Source organism: Bos grunniens, chromosome 7 (genome assembly GCF_055505025.1).
Source record: "Bos grunniens cultivar Pamir isolate PY7600 chromosome 7, Bosgru_T2T1.0, whole genome shotgun sequence".
In the NCBI taxonomy this organism is placed as follows: Eukaryota; Metazoa; Chordata; class Mammalia; order Artiodactyla; family Bovidae; genus Bos; species Bos grunniens.
Genome location: NC_141171.1, coordinates 18668445 through 18682466, shown reverse-complemented (window position 1 = coordinate 18682466; position 14022 = coordinate 18668445). Strand labels below are relative to the sequence as shown.

Below are 14022 nucleotides of genomic sequence, written 5' to 3'. Positions count from 1 at the left end.
TGTGAGTCTTGTCTCTACACTTGGGGCTCTCAGAGCTGTGGCAGCCCCGCCTCTGCTCCGTGTTTTCCCCGCTAGGCAGAGTAACTGTAGCCACCTCTGCCACACCTGCCTGTCTCCCTCTCTCCCTCCTCCGCCCAGAAAAGGTGGACATGATGCCCAGGTGGGGCCCCCACACATACACATTGAGTGCTGCCTCTTCTTCCTTTCTCCCCCAGCCCCTTCCAGTGCTTCCTGGACTCACCTCCAGATAAGCTGCCATGCCCACACCTCCTTGTCTTCAGTCTGCTTTGACAAGTAAGATTTAGCACAGGCCCTCATTTACAGTTAGGATTCAGAAATGATAACGGAGAAAACCAACATCTTTGATCTTGGCTGTTGATGTTCAGGAACTAACAAGGAAAACAAAGCTTGACATGTTCCTCACAGTAACTCAAAACTTCCTGGACATCTGCATTACGGAGTGGGACCCTTCTCTTGATTCTCCAGTGGCCCTCAGAGCAGATGTCTGCTCTGCAGGGAAGTGTCCATCTGGAGCCTACAGTGTCTTGGGTACACTGCAGGCTTAATCTGGATTGAATAGGGGCCAGACTCCTGGGAATCCGTACTTCGGGGCTCAGATTTCATGTGGCACAATAAAGATGAATACCAGTGATGGCTCCTGACACACTGGGACTTCTCCTGAGCCATGGGCCTTCTCTCGTAAATGGGCGTACCCAGCCTTAGTTTGCTGCTGCTGTTGGGTCAATTAACTACCATCTAGCACGTGAGGATGTATCTGTAGCACCTGAAACATACCCGTGAATTTTGTTTTGTGAGTAATAGGGTGGGCTCTGCGTTCCAGAGTGCTCTTTGTAAACCCGTCCTATGTCCCTCTCCTTCTATAGGTATGTCTTCTTACTGGCTGGCTGCATATTTAGAAACATTTCCCTTCAAGGTTTGCATAGTATTAATGGAATTCTGGCAGGACGCTGCCTTCAGCTTCACTCTCCTGTCTCCACCTCACTGTCATCCTGGTCCCCTAGAGAAACAGCCATGATGGAGTAGGAGCAGCCAGATTGGATGTGGATTGCCCTCCACATCCTTTACCTGCCACTTGTTGTCCACCTGTTCTTGGCATCTCTTGGAAGTGGCATGAACCACAATGTAGGGGTCTATGTGGGGGCTTCGTGTCTGAGATGTACATATGTGTTTTCCTTCAAGGTGGTGGGCGCCAAAGTTGTGACCAATGCCCGGAGTCCTGGAGCACGCTGTTACGGCTTTGTTACCATGTCCACGGCAGAAGAGGCCACAAAATGCATCAACCACCTGCACAAAACAGAGCTCCATGGGAAGATGATCTCAGTGGAAAAAGTAAGGGACCATTTTCCTCCTGGGATCTAGCCACGTTAGGAAATAAGGTAATACTTCTACCTGATTCTCTTTTTTTTAGGCGAAAAATGAACCTGCTGGGAAGAAAAGCTCTGAGAGAAGAGAAGGGGAGGGGAAAAAAGAAAAATCCAGCAATACTGACAGGTATGAGTCTTCTCGAGGGGATTATGGCCAAGATGACCTTTCTCTTGATGTCTTGTTCTCACTTTTCCATGGGTGGGAAAGGCTGTGAGGCTTTTACCCCCTTGCCTTCTGTGCACTTGTTGGAGGATTTTCCCGCCAGTCCTCAGAGGTGTCTCGAGTTCCTCTCCTAGGCTGCATGTTCTCCGTCCTGTGGTTGCCTCCGAGGCAGCCCCATCCTCACTCGGTGCTCATTGCAGGAGTCTTGGCTGGGTGGTTCCCTCAGTGTTTCATCTCACACATATCTGTATCTGCATGCCATTTACAGATCTGCCAACCTCAAGAGGGAAGAGAAAGCTGACAGAAAAGATGATGCTAAAAAGGGTGAAGACGGGAGTGGAGAGAAGAGTGAAGACCAGGATGATCAGAAACCTGGCTCTTCAGAGCGCTCTCGAGCCACAAAGTCAGGTAGCTGACCAGTGGGTGTGAGAGACTGCACCCTGGCTTCTGTTCCTGGCTGGTGTGGTTAATGGGCAACACAAACTACATTTGTTTTCCTTGAAGTTGAGTACTTTTCTCTCAATACGAGGTGTCCCTTCTTACCTGACTCCTTTCTTCCTATAGGAAGCCGAGGAACTGAGCGGACAGTGGTGATGGATAAATCTAAAGGTGTGCCTGTTATCAGTGTCAAAACCTTGGGATCCAAAGAGCGAGTGAGTATTCTTTTCCTGCCTGGGTTATTTATTTCCTTTGACAGTTCTCTGTGTGTTTTAGGGGATTCTTGAGTGTAATTTGAGAAAAGCTTGTCAGTCTTCTGAAAATGGAGGGTTTTTTTGAACTTTAAAATTGAGAAGGTTTAAAGGCTTTCCTTTATAGTTTTGGTAAGAATTACTGCCCTTTAAAAAAAAAAAAAAACTATTTTGAAATTCATTTTATGGATGTGATTGGCTTTATTTGCCTGCATCTGGGCACAGCAGTCCACGTTCATTGCCGGTCTCAGGTTTCAGCAGCTCTCCATCGTGCATTCGTAACCCACACTTGCCAGAGCCGGCCCTCTGGCTGCCTCTGCGCCCAATCTCCATCTTACTCATTCCATGCATTGTCTCCGTGCAGACACTGCATAGAGCCACAGAATCCACAGAGTCCCCATCTCAGGTTCTTACCATTTCACTCTGCCTGCTGTTTTAGGGTCACGGGCAGCTCTGGATGTTCATAATTCAACTCTTGACAGCCTTACAACTAGGATGGATGTGGGCCCAGGTCCCCCAGACTACCCACATTTCCAGAGCCACTCAGGGTCCACTGGGCTCAGCACATAGTTGTAGTTACGCCTAAGGTTGGCTGCAGTGATGCAGGGAGGTCACACAGCCAGGCAGGTGGGGAAAGCCCCAGAGTCTGGAGGGCACTCTGCTGGCTCCCTGTGGTCTCCTTCCCAAGATGGCTCCCCAAGCAGGGACAGTGCAGCAGCACAAGGGTCACGCTTCTGCCCAGGGAGCCCTGTTACAGCCTCAGTTCCCAGGCTTTTTATTGAGGCTGGTCACATACGTACCTTCTCCTGACTCCCAGAAGGAAAGCAGTTGTTCAGCATAAACCATCGTTTGCATGGTCAGGGCACAGTGAGCCATCTTTGCCAGTTAACTGTTGGCGAGGGTACTCTGAATTCCAAAGTTCCCACCACTAGCCTCAGGCCTGCCATGTTAACCTGTGCTGGCCAGATGACCAGCCATTTAATTTAAGCTCATGAATGTTGTGGACCAATTACAAGCTGCGAGTTCTGTGTATGGCATTTCATATCTGCACTGTGTTCAAATATTTCACTATCAGATCATTTCTCCCTTCTTTCTAACAAAAGATGTCAAATGGAAAAATCGAAGTGTGAATTCAAGGCCTAAGATGAATAGATATCAAAAATTAATGCCCTCGGCACAAATAAGGAATCCTCAGACATGGCAGAAGTGGCCTTGATTAGGCACCACTGGGTGTTTAATATTAAAGAATGTGTTTTGGATGCACTTGACAAAATGAAAAAAAGTTTGTGTTTGTTTTTTTTTTATCTTAAATGAAGTTTCTGAGAAAAAACTCTTTTCAATGTTGACTACTGAAATTAGGCAATGGATTCCAGTTTAGCTTGGTAGTGAGTCTGTGACTGGATTTTGGTGAGCCAAGATCAGATTTCTCCAGAGAGAATACAGTGTTACTTGATTATTTCATTTGCTGTTCAGCTTCATTTCTGATCTTGGATGCTTAGACCTGGACACAGTTGATTCTTCCTGCTTTAACTTGTCAATGCTTCTTGGTGAACCAGGTATCTAAGAGCCAGGATCGCAAATCGGCCAGCAGAGAGAAGCGGTCTGTTGTGTCCTTTGATGAAGTCAAAGAGTCGAGGAAGTCGAGAGACTCGGAGTCTCGCAGGTGAGTTGGGATCCAGGGATGTTGACTGATTTGGGCGACACACATATCAGCCAGAAGTACAGTTTTGGTGAAGTAACTGGCAAATAGATGAATGAAACCGACCCTCATGCATGTTTACTTTAACATGATAAAAATATTTATCATGACATTTTCCAGTATTGAGAGAAGGACAGGCTCTCTCCTCAGTGGCTTCAGGTCACTGGTCTGTGCCTTCGGAGCATCATTTGGGTCTCTGGCTCACATTACTGACACCCACGTCAACATAAACTGCTGGTTGCACAGAAACATAAAAGTTAAATTCATCTGTGTGATGCAAAAGTAAATCTATTTGAGTTTGACCTTTTGAAATGACTAAAAATTTATAAAGGAGTTGACTAAATTAAAATTTCCCTTCTGAGCACTGAAAGACCAAAGATATGTGACAGATAGGAATAAAGGTGATTTGAAATAAATAAACAAAAATTAGCCTGATAGCCAGGTTGACAGAAGTGGCTCAGCAGGGTCATAAAACATCATTGAGTCTTACCAAGGATCAGGACCATGCAGATGAATGCACTGAAAGAGGTGATCCCGGCCTTTCCACTTCATGGGCTCCTTCCCAAAAGCCTGGTGTTATTCTATTTTGGATGGGGATGCGCAGGGTCCAAGACATGGTCCCTGAAGCAAGGAAATCACAGAAATATTTGTCCTTGACACAAACAGAAAACAAGACTAGATAAGGCATTTCTGCTGGTACTATTCCCTGTCAGTAAACAAAGCAGAGAATGGACAGGAGATTGGAGGGAAGTAGATGGTGGGCATCATCAGTATCTCTGCAAAAGTTGGGCTGTCAGTGTCTCAGCCTAGTGCCGGGAGGGAGGGTGGGTCCTGTACAACCTTCTGACTCCACCATCCTCTGGCACTTGCTTGTTACTAAGTTTATCTGCAGTTCAAGGGCACCCCCAATCCCACCAGGGGGCACTGCTGCAGCTCAGGGATCCCTGCAGCCTCTACTCTTTGCTTGCAGGTTGCGTGAGCATAGCGAGCGTGAGCAGTCCATGCAGGCAGAGCTGGAGCGGCAGGAACGTAAGAAGCTGCTCATTGCCCGCGAGAGGCTGGCCTTCCACAGACACCGCCTAGAGAGGGAGCGCATGGAGCGGGAGCGGCTGGAGCGGGAGCGCCGGCGTGTGGAGCATGAGCGCCGTCGTGAGCAGGAGCGCATCCACCACGAGCGTGAGGAGCTGCGGCGCCAGCAGGAGCTGCGTTATGAGCAGGAGCGGCGGCCCGCCGTCCGCAGGCCCTATGACTATGGGCGGTAAGCCATGCCACAGCACACTGCCACCCCTAAGGTGGCCCGTGGCGTTTAGAACTCTGCCATGTTCCCCAGAACCCTGTTAATGAGTGATTTTTGTTTAAAAAGAAGCACAAGGGAAAAAAAAGCATATGAGTATTTGCTATAGTTTACCTTGATATTCTGTACTTTATATGGAAACCTGAGGTGGTTTGAGATTGTTTGAGAAACAGTGGGTGAAAGTGGTTCTTATTAAATCATTAGGTTTGAGTACCAGCACAGATAGACACACACACACACTTTCCAGGCTTTGAAATCATTGCAGTGATATAAATGGTTTTGAACCGCTACACTGCAAGTGCTCCTAATAGTCCTCTGCACTGGGTGTCTCCTGAGTCAAATCTGCACGGGGCAGGACAATTAGTGCACTAACTGTCCTAATAGACTTGCCAACCCTTGTGACCATGAGCAGTTCCCAGAAGGGATCTGACATCCACTTCACTGATCCCCTCCTGTAAGGAGACCTGAGCTTTCTCTTTGGGGGATTCAGGTATGTTGGATAAGAGAATGGAGCTTTTCAGTCACATTCCACATCACCCCTCCAGGCACTGTCCCCTCTAGTAGCAGAGAATAGACTCTATGGATAAAGTTAGTTCTCATTCTTTGAAGTGATGGGGCAGTTGGACTGTTGAGGGTTTAGTTTACCAGCTTCCACAGAGGTCATCCATTAAGGAGGAGAAATCACCTTTCTTGCTTCCCGCCCCCCTACCCCAGGCGAGATGATGTTTACTGGCCGGAAGCTAAGCGGGCAGCCCTGGATGAGCGCTACCACTCTGACTTCAATCGTCAGGACCGCTTCCACGACTTTGACCACAGGGACCGGGGCCGCTACCCTGACCACTCTGTTGACAGGTCAGCCACTCACCCTGGCCACTTAATTCATGGGGTTTTGTTGTTTTGTTTGTTTTTTGCTCTGGTTCATTCTGTTCTGTGTGTGGACCATTTTTAAAGTCTTGAATTTGTTAAAATGGTGTATCTGTTTTATGTTTTGGTTTTATTGCTCCATGGCATGTGGGATCTTAGCTCCTCAACCAAAGATGGAACCCCCATCCTCTTGATTGAAAGCCCAAGTCTTAACCACTGGATCACAGGGACATTCCCTGTCCTGTTTTTGTTTTTTTGGTCCATTCATAATGAAGATCTCAAGTGGCACTTCTAGGTCTCAAGCCCAGTTGAACCAGCAGTGTGTGTGTGTGTGTGTGTGTGAATTACCTGAGTTCAACTTGGGAAATGTTTTCCATTTGGGGATCTGTCCAACCTATATTCCGCCTCATGATTTCATTTGAATTGCCTTTTTCAGGAGAGAAGGTTCAAGGTCAATCATGGGAGAAAGAGAAGGACAGGTAAGGCAGAAGCTGTGATTTTAGCCTATTTTCCCTGTACAGTTGATTCTTTTTTGACATGCCTGCTTCCTCCTCCACCCAAGTTAGAGTGATGAGGAGTAAGGGAGTGTGGCACCTGCAGCCTGTGGAACAACAGTGTGAAGGAATAGCTTGTACTTTGTGCTGGCCCAGAATTCAGGCAGGTATTCTGAAGCCTCGTATAGCCTTGACCCTGAGGTTCTATACATCTTTGTGACTACATGGGTACTAAAGTGCTGGAGAGCTTTGCGTGAGCCTGCCAGGGTCTGTTGGAACATTGGTGTGACCCATGGTGCTAGCCAGATGTGACGCCTCATGTGGGCTCCAGGTGCACCTGGAGTGTCAGTGGTTGCCCACGCATTTTTTCTTTAGCAGCGTTAACACATTAGAAAACAAGTGCAGTTTTTTCCTTTTTTTTTTTTTCCTCTTATATTTAGCTTGAGAAACTTTCTTCAAAGAGCCTTGACTTTTTAGTGGGTTCCTTGGAGAATGTAAAAGATGAGGGAAGGTATGGTCAAGGCGTTACTAGGCAGACAGAGTCGCCACCCTGGGGGTTGGTGCTGTCTGACCACAGCATCTTGCTATACTGTCCACCTCCCTCCGAGCCTGAGAACGTGGCTGGGAGTGGCCAAGCTCCTGAGGCCTTTCCTGCCGCCTCAGGAGCAGTTCATGACCCTCTCCCGATTCCTGTTTCTCTCCTCCCAGAGGTACGTCTCACACACAGCTGAATGTGCCCCTGGTGTCCTGGGTTTCCTGTGATGGACACGTTGAGCAGCATCATGGTAGTTACATGTCCCTCTCTGGGATCCAGAGCAGGGTCACGTCCTGGTGCTCCCACTCCTCCTGAACCTGTTTCTCCAGCTGTGTAAGGGAGCAGGGGGTGTTAAATAAGATGACTTGCGTGTGTCTATCCAGTCCTGCCATGCTGCTCTTGAACATGGATGGCTTCTGTCATCTGATTAGTGCCCTCCTGAAATCAAAAGGCTGTTTATCCCTGGTGACTCCATGATTATGTTCTGCATGCAGGCACCTGGCACATCGTGATCATTTCCTGCTGTGGGTCAGACACTTGACCCCTCCACCCTTTGGTCCATGGGTGCCTGAATCTCTGCCTGCTGGTTAGGGAGCATCTAATTCAGTCTTGGGCTCCACGAGCACTTCTGCCCAGGATGTGAGCGGATTTCCAGGGTGCAGCTGTGTCATGCCAGCTGAAGGCCTCTAGACCCCAGAAGGTGTATACAGTGCTTGTTCGCACTGTCTCAGACCTACAGGGGCTTCTGTCTGAGTTACCGTCCTTGTTATTATTAACTTGTTGCCCAGAGGCCGTGGGATCCAGGGTTGTACTAAAATCTTTCATCTTGGCCCATTCACATCCAGCATTACCCTGAACGCCACGGAGGACCAGAGCGGCATGGTCGCGACTCCCGTGATGGCTGGGGCGGCTACGGCTCCGACAAGAGGATGAGTGAAGGCCGGGGGCTCCCTCCTCCACCCAGGTTTGTGACCCATGTCCCATGGTCCCCACCAGGGCCTCACATTCAGCTGGCCTAATTGATGTATCCAGCTGAGGACTCCTGGTCTTGGAGATAAACTGAGTATAGGCTCTGCAGCCCAGGCTGTTTCCAGTCTCTGGAGAGCCTTGGACCAAGTGCCAGTTCCATTCCCTGCAGCCCTCCATTGCTCAGAGGGCTGGGATCACAAAATGCCAAACTTAGTGTTGTTGCTGACCTGGAAGGCCAAGGTGGGGGCAATCCAAATCAGAGGTGTCTTTCTCCAAGGGGCAGACGAGAGTGGGGGGACCACGGCCGCAGAATAGAGGAGGACCGTGCGTGGCAGGGCGCTGCTGACGGAGGCCTGATGGACAGGGACCACAGGAGGTGGCAAGGTGAGGGCCGGTTCTCGGCAGTTGCAGCGTCTGTGCAGAAGCACCAGGCAGCTAGAGGCACCCCTGCTCCTGAGGGTGGGAGCAGCACTCTGTTTTTCCCACCTCTTTCTGCACTGGGTGGGTGGGTGGGCGGGCCTGGGGGCTCCTGAGTGGGTGGGAGGGGTGCTGTGGGTGCCATAGCGCCTCTCTCTCTGCCTCGACTTAGCGAGGACCGTGGGTATGTGTGACCCATGTGCTCACGTATGCACCAGGAACCTGGGTCTTAAGACAGGGACTGGAGCCCTGAGTCTGAGCCCTGTGTCCTCTGATCTCTGTGTCCTGTGCCCCAGGGCACTGTGTGAAGAGTGTTTCTTGTTTTGTAGGTGGTGAGAGGAGTATGTCTGGTCACATGATGAACCGGGGAGGCATGTCCGGGTAAGGATTGTCATCATTGGTCTCGTTTTTGCCTGTAGGCTCTGGCGGGTGTCACTGCTGCTCACAGGGTATACCTTTGACCCTTGTTCGTGCCACCCTGGAGGGAAGAAAGCCCCAAAGAGACTGGGCACAGGGCAGAGCCCACTGAAGGGAAACAAACACAATCTGCCTTTGTTCCAGGCGCGGCAGCTTTGCCCCTGGGGGGGCCTCTCGGGGCCACGTGATCCCGCGAGGTGGCTTTGGGAGCAGACCCACCGACGCCCACTTCACTCGCCGCTATTAAGTGCTTGGGCTCCTGTGTTACACGTCACGTGGCAACAAGAATATGTTCTGTTAAGAGTTCCCTTAAACTGTGTACAATAATTTTTTTTTAATCTCCTGCCATATTGTAGCTCAATACAATGTGAAATTGTTTGTTTTTTTTTTGGTTTTTTGTAATAAATGTGTTTCTGTTCCAGTACCCTTTATTTAAAGCATTGTGTGTTTTTTTTTTACCTCAAGTAAAATGAAATTGCACTCATCGATGTTAAGCCACAGCTCTTCTTTCAGGGAAAGAGGCTGGAAGGGGGCAGCTTTCAGGGACTGTTGAATTTTCCAGAAGCACTTTGCCAGCAGCACACCCAACATGAGCCCAGGCCCAGAGTTCAGAGGACTGTCTGGGCTATGCATCTCAGCCATCTGTCTCTCCTTGGGGGCCTAGTGTTTATCCCATCGCCCACATTCTGCCTCCATATATGAGATGCTTGCCCCATGTGGGTTTTGTGTGGTAAAAATACACATGAAATTTACTATTTTAACTATTTAAGGGTGTAATTCAGTGGCATTGTGTATATTCTCTGTGTCGTACATCTGTTCCCACTGTCTATCTCTAGAACTTCCTCTTCCCAAACTAAACTCTGTCCCCATCAAGCACTTACTCCCCAGCACCCTGGCTCCCACCACCTACTTTTTGTCTCTGAAATCTGACTCCTTTAGTGAGATTGTGTCCTACTGTGAACGACAAATGACCACATGTTCTGTGACAGGAGCAGAAGGGTTCTTGGACACCAAGTGATAAAAGTAGGCCTGGGCGGGGTGGGCAGGGCCCAAGTGGAAGGGGAGTTGTCAGGATGGAGGAGTGGGGAGGGGTCTCACCACGCAAGGTACAGGTATGTTCAGGGATCAGGGGCTGCCTGGACTCCAGGGGTGGCCAGGTTTACTGCAGAATGCAGTGTGTAATGGGGCAGTGCCACCTCCCTAGGTCAACTATGTGCCTTGTCTCCAGGGGCCCTGGGTCTGTGTGGATGGGGCTGGGGCCACCCCACTCCACTTTCCTAGGGGAATAGTGGTCAGAGCCCTGCTTCTTGGCTCTATCTCTCACACTCAGGTAGGGTCTGGCCTGGCCCTCTCTGGAGGCTGAGATGTACCAACAACCAAAGCTGACTAGGCCCATCCCCCCAGGCCCACAGTCAAGGGAAGACAGACACGGGACAGGCCTTTTCACCTGTTGGCTGAATACACCTCCACCAGGCCAGGCACATCCCTGTCATAATTCTTCCATATTGACTGGGCAAGAGGGACCTGGCAGACAGGACTCAGTTAAGCTTCACACAAGAGAGCACCTGGAGTCACCCAGGTGGGTCCTCTTATTGGAAGTGTCCTTACAAGGGAAATGGAGGCAGAGGGACAAGCTGGAGACATGACAGAGGAAGACAACCCTGCTGGCTGTGAGGGTGGGTAAGGGGCAATGGCCTCTAGAAGTTGGTAAAGACAGAAAACAGACCCCACGCCCCACAGTCTGCCAAAGGAAGCATTATATACTTGGCTGGACTTCCAGCCACATAGGGCAGTTGTGTCCCCTGAAGACAGCTGGCAACACCAGAAGACATTGGTGGGTAAGGCGCCACTGGTATTTTGGGGGTTGGAGGCAGGGACACTGCTGGACACCATGCCTAGGGTGACCCCAACACAGATTCATCCTTCCTGGATGTCGGTGATACCGAGTTGAGGAAATGTGCCCCGAGGTGATGGACACTGTGACAGGGCACTGAGAAGCACTGGAGGAAGGGGGCAGGGGAGGCTTCCTGGAGAAGGCGTCTAAGCCAGGGGAGATGGCCTAGTGAGGGGCCGCACAACAGGGGAAAGGCAGCTGTGTTCTGGGAACAGGGCTTCCGGTGTGTCCCAGAAGGACAGAGGGGAGGTGGGGCCCCTCTGAGGAGTCTTAAGGGGTGGGGGAGCCACAGGTGTGTGAGCAAGGTCCATAATGTCATCAGACATGGTCTATGGGGAGCAGATGGAGGGAGTGGCCCCACAGTTGGGGCCAGCAGGGAGCTGGTCACTGGCAACAAATACAAGTCGAAGGACAGGGATCTGGGTCTGACAACGACGGCACAGAGAGGTTAAGAGCAGCACCAGTCTCCAGGCTGTCAGATAATGACCAGGTGGCACAGGTCATCCCTTTCCCAAGTACACAAGTCCTCCCCACCCATTACTGGCTGAGTGCATGGACAGACATGTGCAGTTTCCTACGCTCAGGTAAGCCTAGGAGACACCCTGGCCTCTGAGCTCTGCCTCCCGCATCTATAACACTGCTCTGCCATCCTGGCTTACAGTCCTGAGTGAGCTCCATCCCCTAGAGTGACATGAACCCAAGAACTCTTGGGGACAGACAATCCTGTGCCAGCTCAGGGCACCAGTCGTTACCCAGGCCTGCTCCCTGCTCCCAGGGTAGCTTCACAGGCCGGCAGCTGGCTCCCACCCACATCCACCTCCTACCCTGTCAGGGGCAGCGGTCTTCTCCTGCTGCCATCATGGTGGGATGCCTTCTGTGGCTGGGTGCTGGGGACCTCACAGGGAGCATCTCAAGGGTTCACCCTCCCCAGAACTCCGGCTGGATGGGGAGACATGTGGGTCACCAGGCAGCTGACCCAGAGTAGGCATGGGATGTCAGAGGCGGCTTCCCAGGGGCGCAGAATGTGCTCCCCGGCAATCCTCAGATTGTGGGGAAAGGGGGGAATGGGAGTGGACACAGGGTGAAGGGCAGGGACTTGACTAGACATGCAGATCAGGGAGCTAAGCAGGGAGGAGAACCAGTAGCTGTGGGGACTGCCGGCCGTGTGGATCAGCCCTTGCCCCCAGACTGCCCCACCCTGTGCTCAGCCCTCCAGAAACCAAGGAGACCCCAGACCCAGATGGGCCCTCAGCATGTTCTGAACCCTGAGCCCAAGGGCTTTTGTCTGTTCCCACTCCCCATACCAGGTCGAGGGTCCACTGGTGGGCAGGGTCCAGGTACAAAGGAGTGGACCTTGGCCTTCGATCAAGGTCAGGCCCCCAGGAGCCAGAAGCCCATTTCCCAGGGGTCCAGCACATGGATTGAGAAACACTTCCAAGTCCTTTATTGGGCCAGCAAGGCCAGGAGCTGCCCAGTTGGGTCCCAGTCTGGTGTTCGTGGCGCCCCTGCCCCTGTTCCCACCTGGGGCAGACAGCTTCTCTGACAGGCTACTTGGTTTGCTCCTTCAGGTATTCCCAGCCCTGCTTGGAGTACTCCCAGGCCTTGGAGGGGGCCACGGACAGGGCTGACATCATGGTGATGATGCCTGTGGGGAGGAAGGGCCAGGCACTTTGAGCAGAGACTTTTAGAGGTACCACTACCAGCTGTCAGTTCCACACAGGGAAACAGATGGAGGTCACACTTGCTCCCCACTCCCTGGAATCTCCACCCCCTTGTCTCTTTTAGCTCTTGGGGAGGGGGGTTGTACAAAGAGCAGGAAAGCTAGTGATGAAAAGGAATGGCCAGGAAGGGATATGGGAGGTATCTGGGGCCCCTCCCCTGCCTGCAGATGGACCAGGGCCTACCTGAATTCCAAGAGTCGCGGATGTGAAAGTTAAACTTTGGAGGGGCTGGGAGCTGGGGAGAGAAGGGGAGAAGGGGCTGGTGAAAGAAGACCTGGCAGGCCCAGCCTCCCTCACAGGCCAGGAGAGCAGCATCCAGTGCCGAGGATGTCAAGCAGGGCTGAAGGACCCGAGATTACATCCCTCCCAGGCACAGCCTCAATACCAGCTCAGGGTACCTGTGGTAACTTCAGGCCTGTCTGCTCACACACATACTGGCTGAACTGGTACACGGCATTGGGGACCACCTCCTCGGCTTTCTGAAGGACCGCCTGACTCTTGTCACTGGACCCCAGCAGCTCTTGGTCGTACACGAGGTAGACAGCACCCCCAGCCACACTGCCCTTGATGAGGAACCTGCAGGCAGAGAAAGGAACCACAGTAGCTCAACAAACACTGCTGGCCACCTCCCAGGTCTAGGCCCGCAAAGGTGAGGGTGGGATTAGACTACTAGGGGAAGGGTGCCCACAGTCCAAAGAGGGACACACCTGAAGCCAGACAGCTAATGGGGGAAGCGCGGGGCATCTTGGGAGCCCAGAGGCGGGACTGACACACAGCACTTAATTTAGAGCGTGCAGGAATATTCAGCGCCATTTAACTGGTACACTGAAGCATGGAGAGGGACGGGGTCACTTGAGATCCTGCAGAGGCCAGGGAAAAGTTAAGGCTTAAGACGTCTGACCACCTTCTACCTTCCAGTTCCCGTGGAATGCTCCGAGAGGAACCCGCGGGAGGTTTCTAAGTGTCCATTTAACCTCTCAACAAATGCGTGCGGCACTCCCATATTATAGAGCCTGCAACTGAAACTCCGAGGGCTCTAGCATACAGAGTGCGAAGGCAAGGACTCGCTAGGAAGCAGGAAGTGGAGAAGCTCCACCCTGTCTGAACAGACATGGGAAACCTGACACAACGGGCAGCAAAGAGGCGATCGGGAGCAAACCAGATGTCGGGTGCCCGCAGAAGGGAACATCTTCGGGGGCTTGAGGCCCGCCCGGTGACCCCACGAACCTCATCAGCGACCAAACTCGGGGTACCATGATCGCTCGGCTCCGCGCGCAAGGACACTCGGTTCGCCCGCCGCTTCCGGTTGCGGCACCGCAGGGGCCTCTGGGACGCGTAGTCTCTTGTCAGCCGCAAAGGTTTCTGGGAGTCGGAGTCTCGGCTCCGAGAAACCAAAGATGGGCTGCGGTCCGACTGCAAAAAACGTCTCCGCGAAGATTAGTCCTCAAGGGCCGGCCACCGCAAGGCTGTCTGGGAAAAGT

The 14022-nt window shown here is 51.8% G+C and overlaps 2 protein-coding genes and 1 long non-coding RNA gene across 10 annotated transcripts in view; 1 reads left to right on the top strand and 2 right to left on the bottom strand.

Annotated features, from left to right (window-relative positions):
- The window catches only part of SAFB (scaffold attachment factor B), a 60978-nt gene extending 51621 nt beyond the window's left edge, over positions 1–9357 (top strand). For 4 of the 7 annotated variants that reach the window (XR_015166786.1, XM_086409881.1, XM_086409879.1 and 1 more), the window contains 12 exons: positions 1201–1350; positions 1430–1512; positions 1817–1956; positions 2113–2201; positions 3794–3900; positions 4907–5194; positions 5945–6082; positions 6531–6573; positions 7969–8087; positions 8370–8476; positions 8839–8890; positions 9071–9357. Coding sequence is in view for 5 of the 7 variants with exons in the window: in XM_086409881.1 (XP_086266007.1) it covers positions 1201–1350; positions 1430–1512; positions 1817–1956; positions 2113–2201; positions 3794–3900; positions 4907–5194; positions 5945–6082; positions 6531–6573; positions 7969–8087; positions 8370–8476; positions 8839–8890; positions 9071–9173 (1419 nt within the window). In the remaining 2 variants the exon portion in view is untranslated. The remainder of the gene's footprint in view (positions 1–1200; positions 1351–1429; positions 1513–1816; positions 1957–2112; positions 2202–3793; positions 3901–4906; positions 5195–5944; positions 6083–6530; positions 6574–7968; positions 8088–8369; positions 8477–8838; positions 8891–9070) is intronic. The other 3 variants (XR_015166787.1, XM_086409880.1, XM_086409884.1) reach the window with 1 other exon arrangement.
- Positions 2415–4562, bottom strand: LOC147368758 (uncharacterized). Of its 2 annotated transcripts, none has more exons than XR_015166806.1 (2): positions 4427–4557; positions 2415–4170 (listed from the first exon to the last, which is right to left on the bottom strand). It is a non-coding gene; the product is annotated as an uncharacterized LOC147368758 (long non-coding RNA). The 2 variants fall into 2 exon arrangements; XR_015166807.1 differs by having other exon boundaries at positions 3436–4167; positions 4427–4562.
- A 2884-nt stretch (positions 9358–12241) lies between the features above and the next one.
- On the bottom strand, positions 12242–13851 carry MICOS13 (mitochondrial contact site and cristae organizing system subunit 13). Its single transcript, XM_086410003.1, has 4 exons — positions 13769–13851; positions 12940–13117; positions 12725–12776; positions 12242–12465 (listed from the first exon to the last, which is right to left on the bottom strand). The coding sequence occupies exons 1-4, from the start codon at positions 13795–13797 to the stop codon at positions 12368–12370; spliced, it is 357 nt and encodes a 118-aa protein (XP_086266129.1). The 5' UTR covers positions 13798–13851; the 3' UTR covers positions 12242–12367.
- Between the last annotated feature and the right edge of the window lie 171 nt (positions 13852–14022).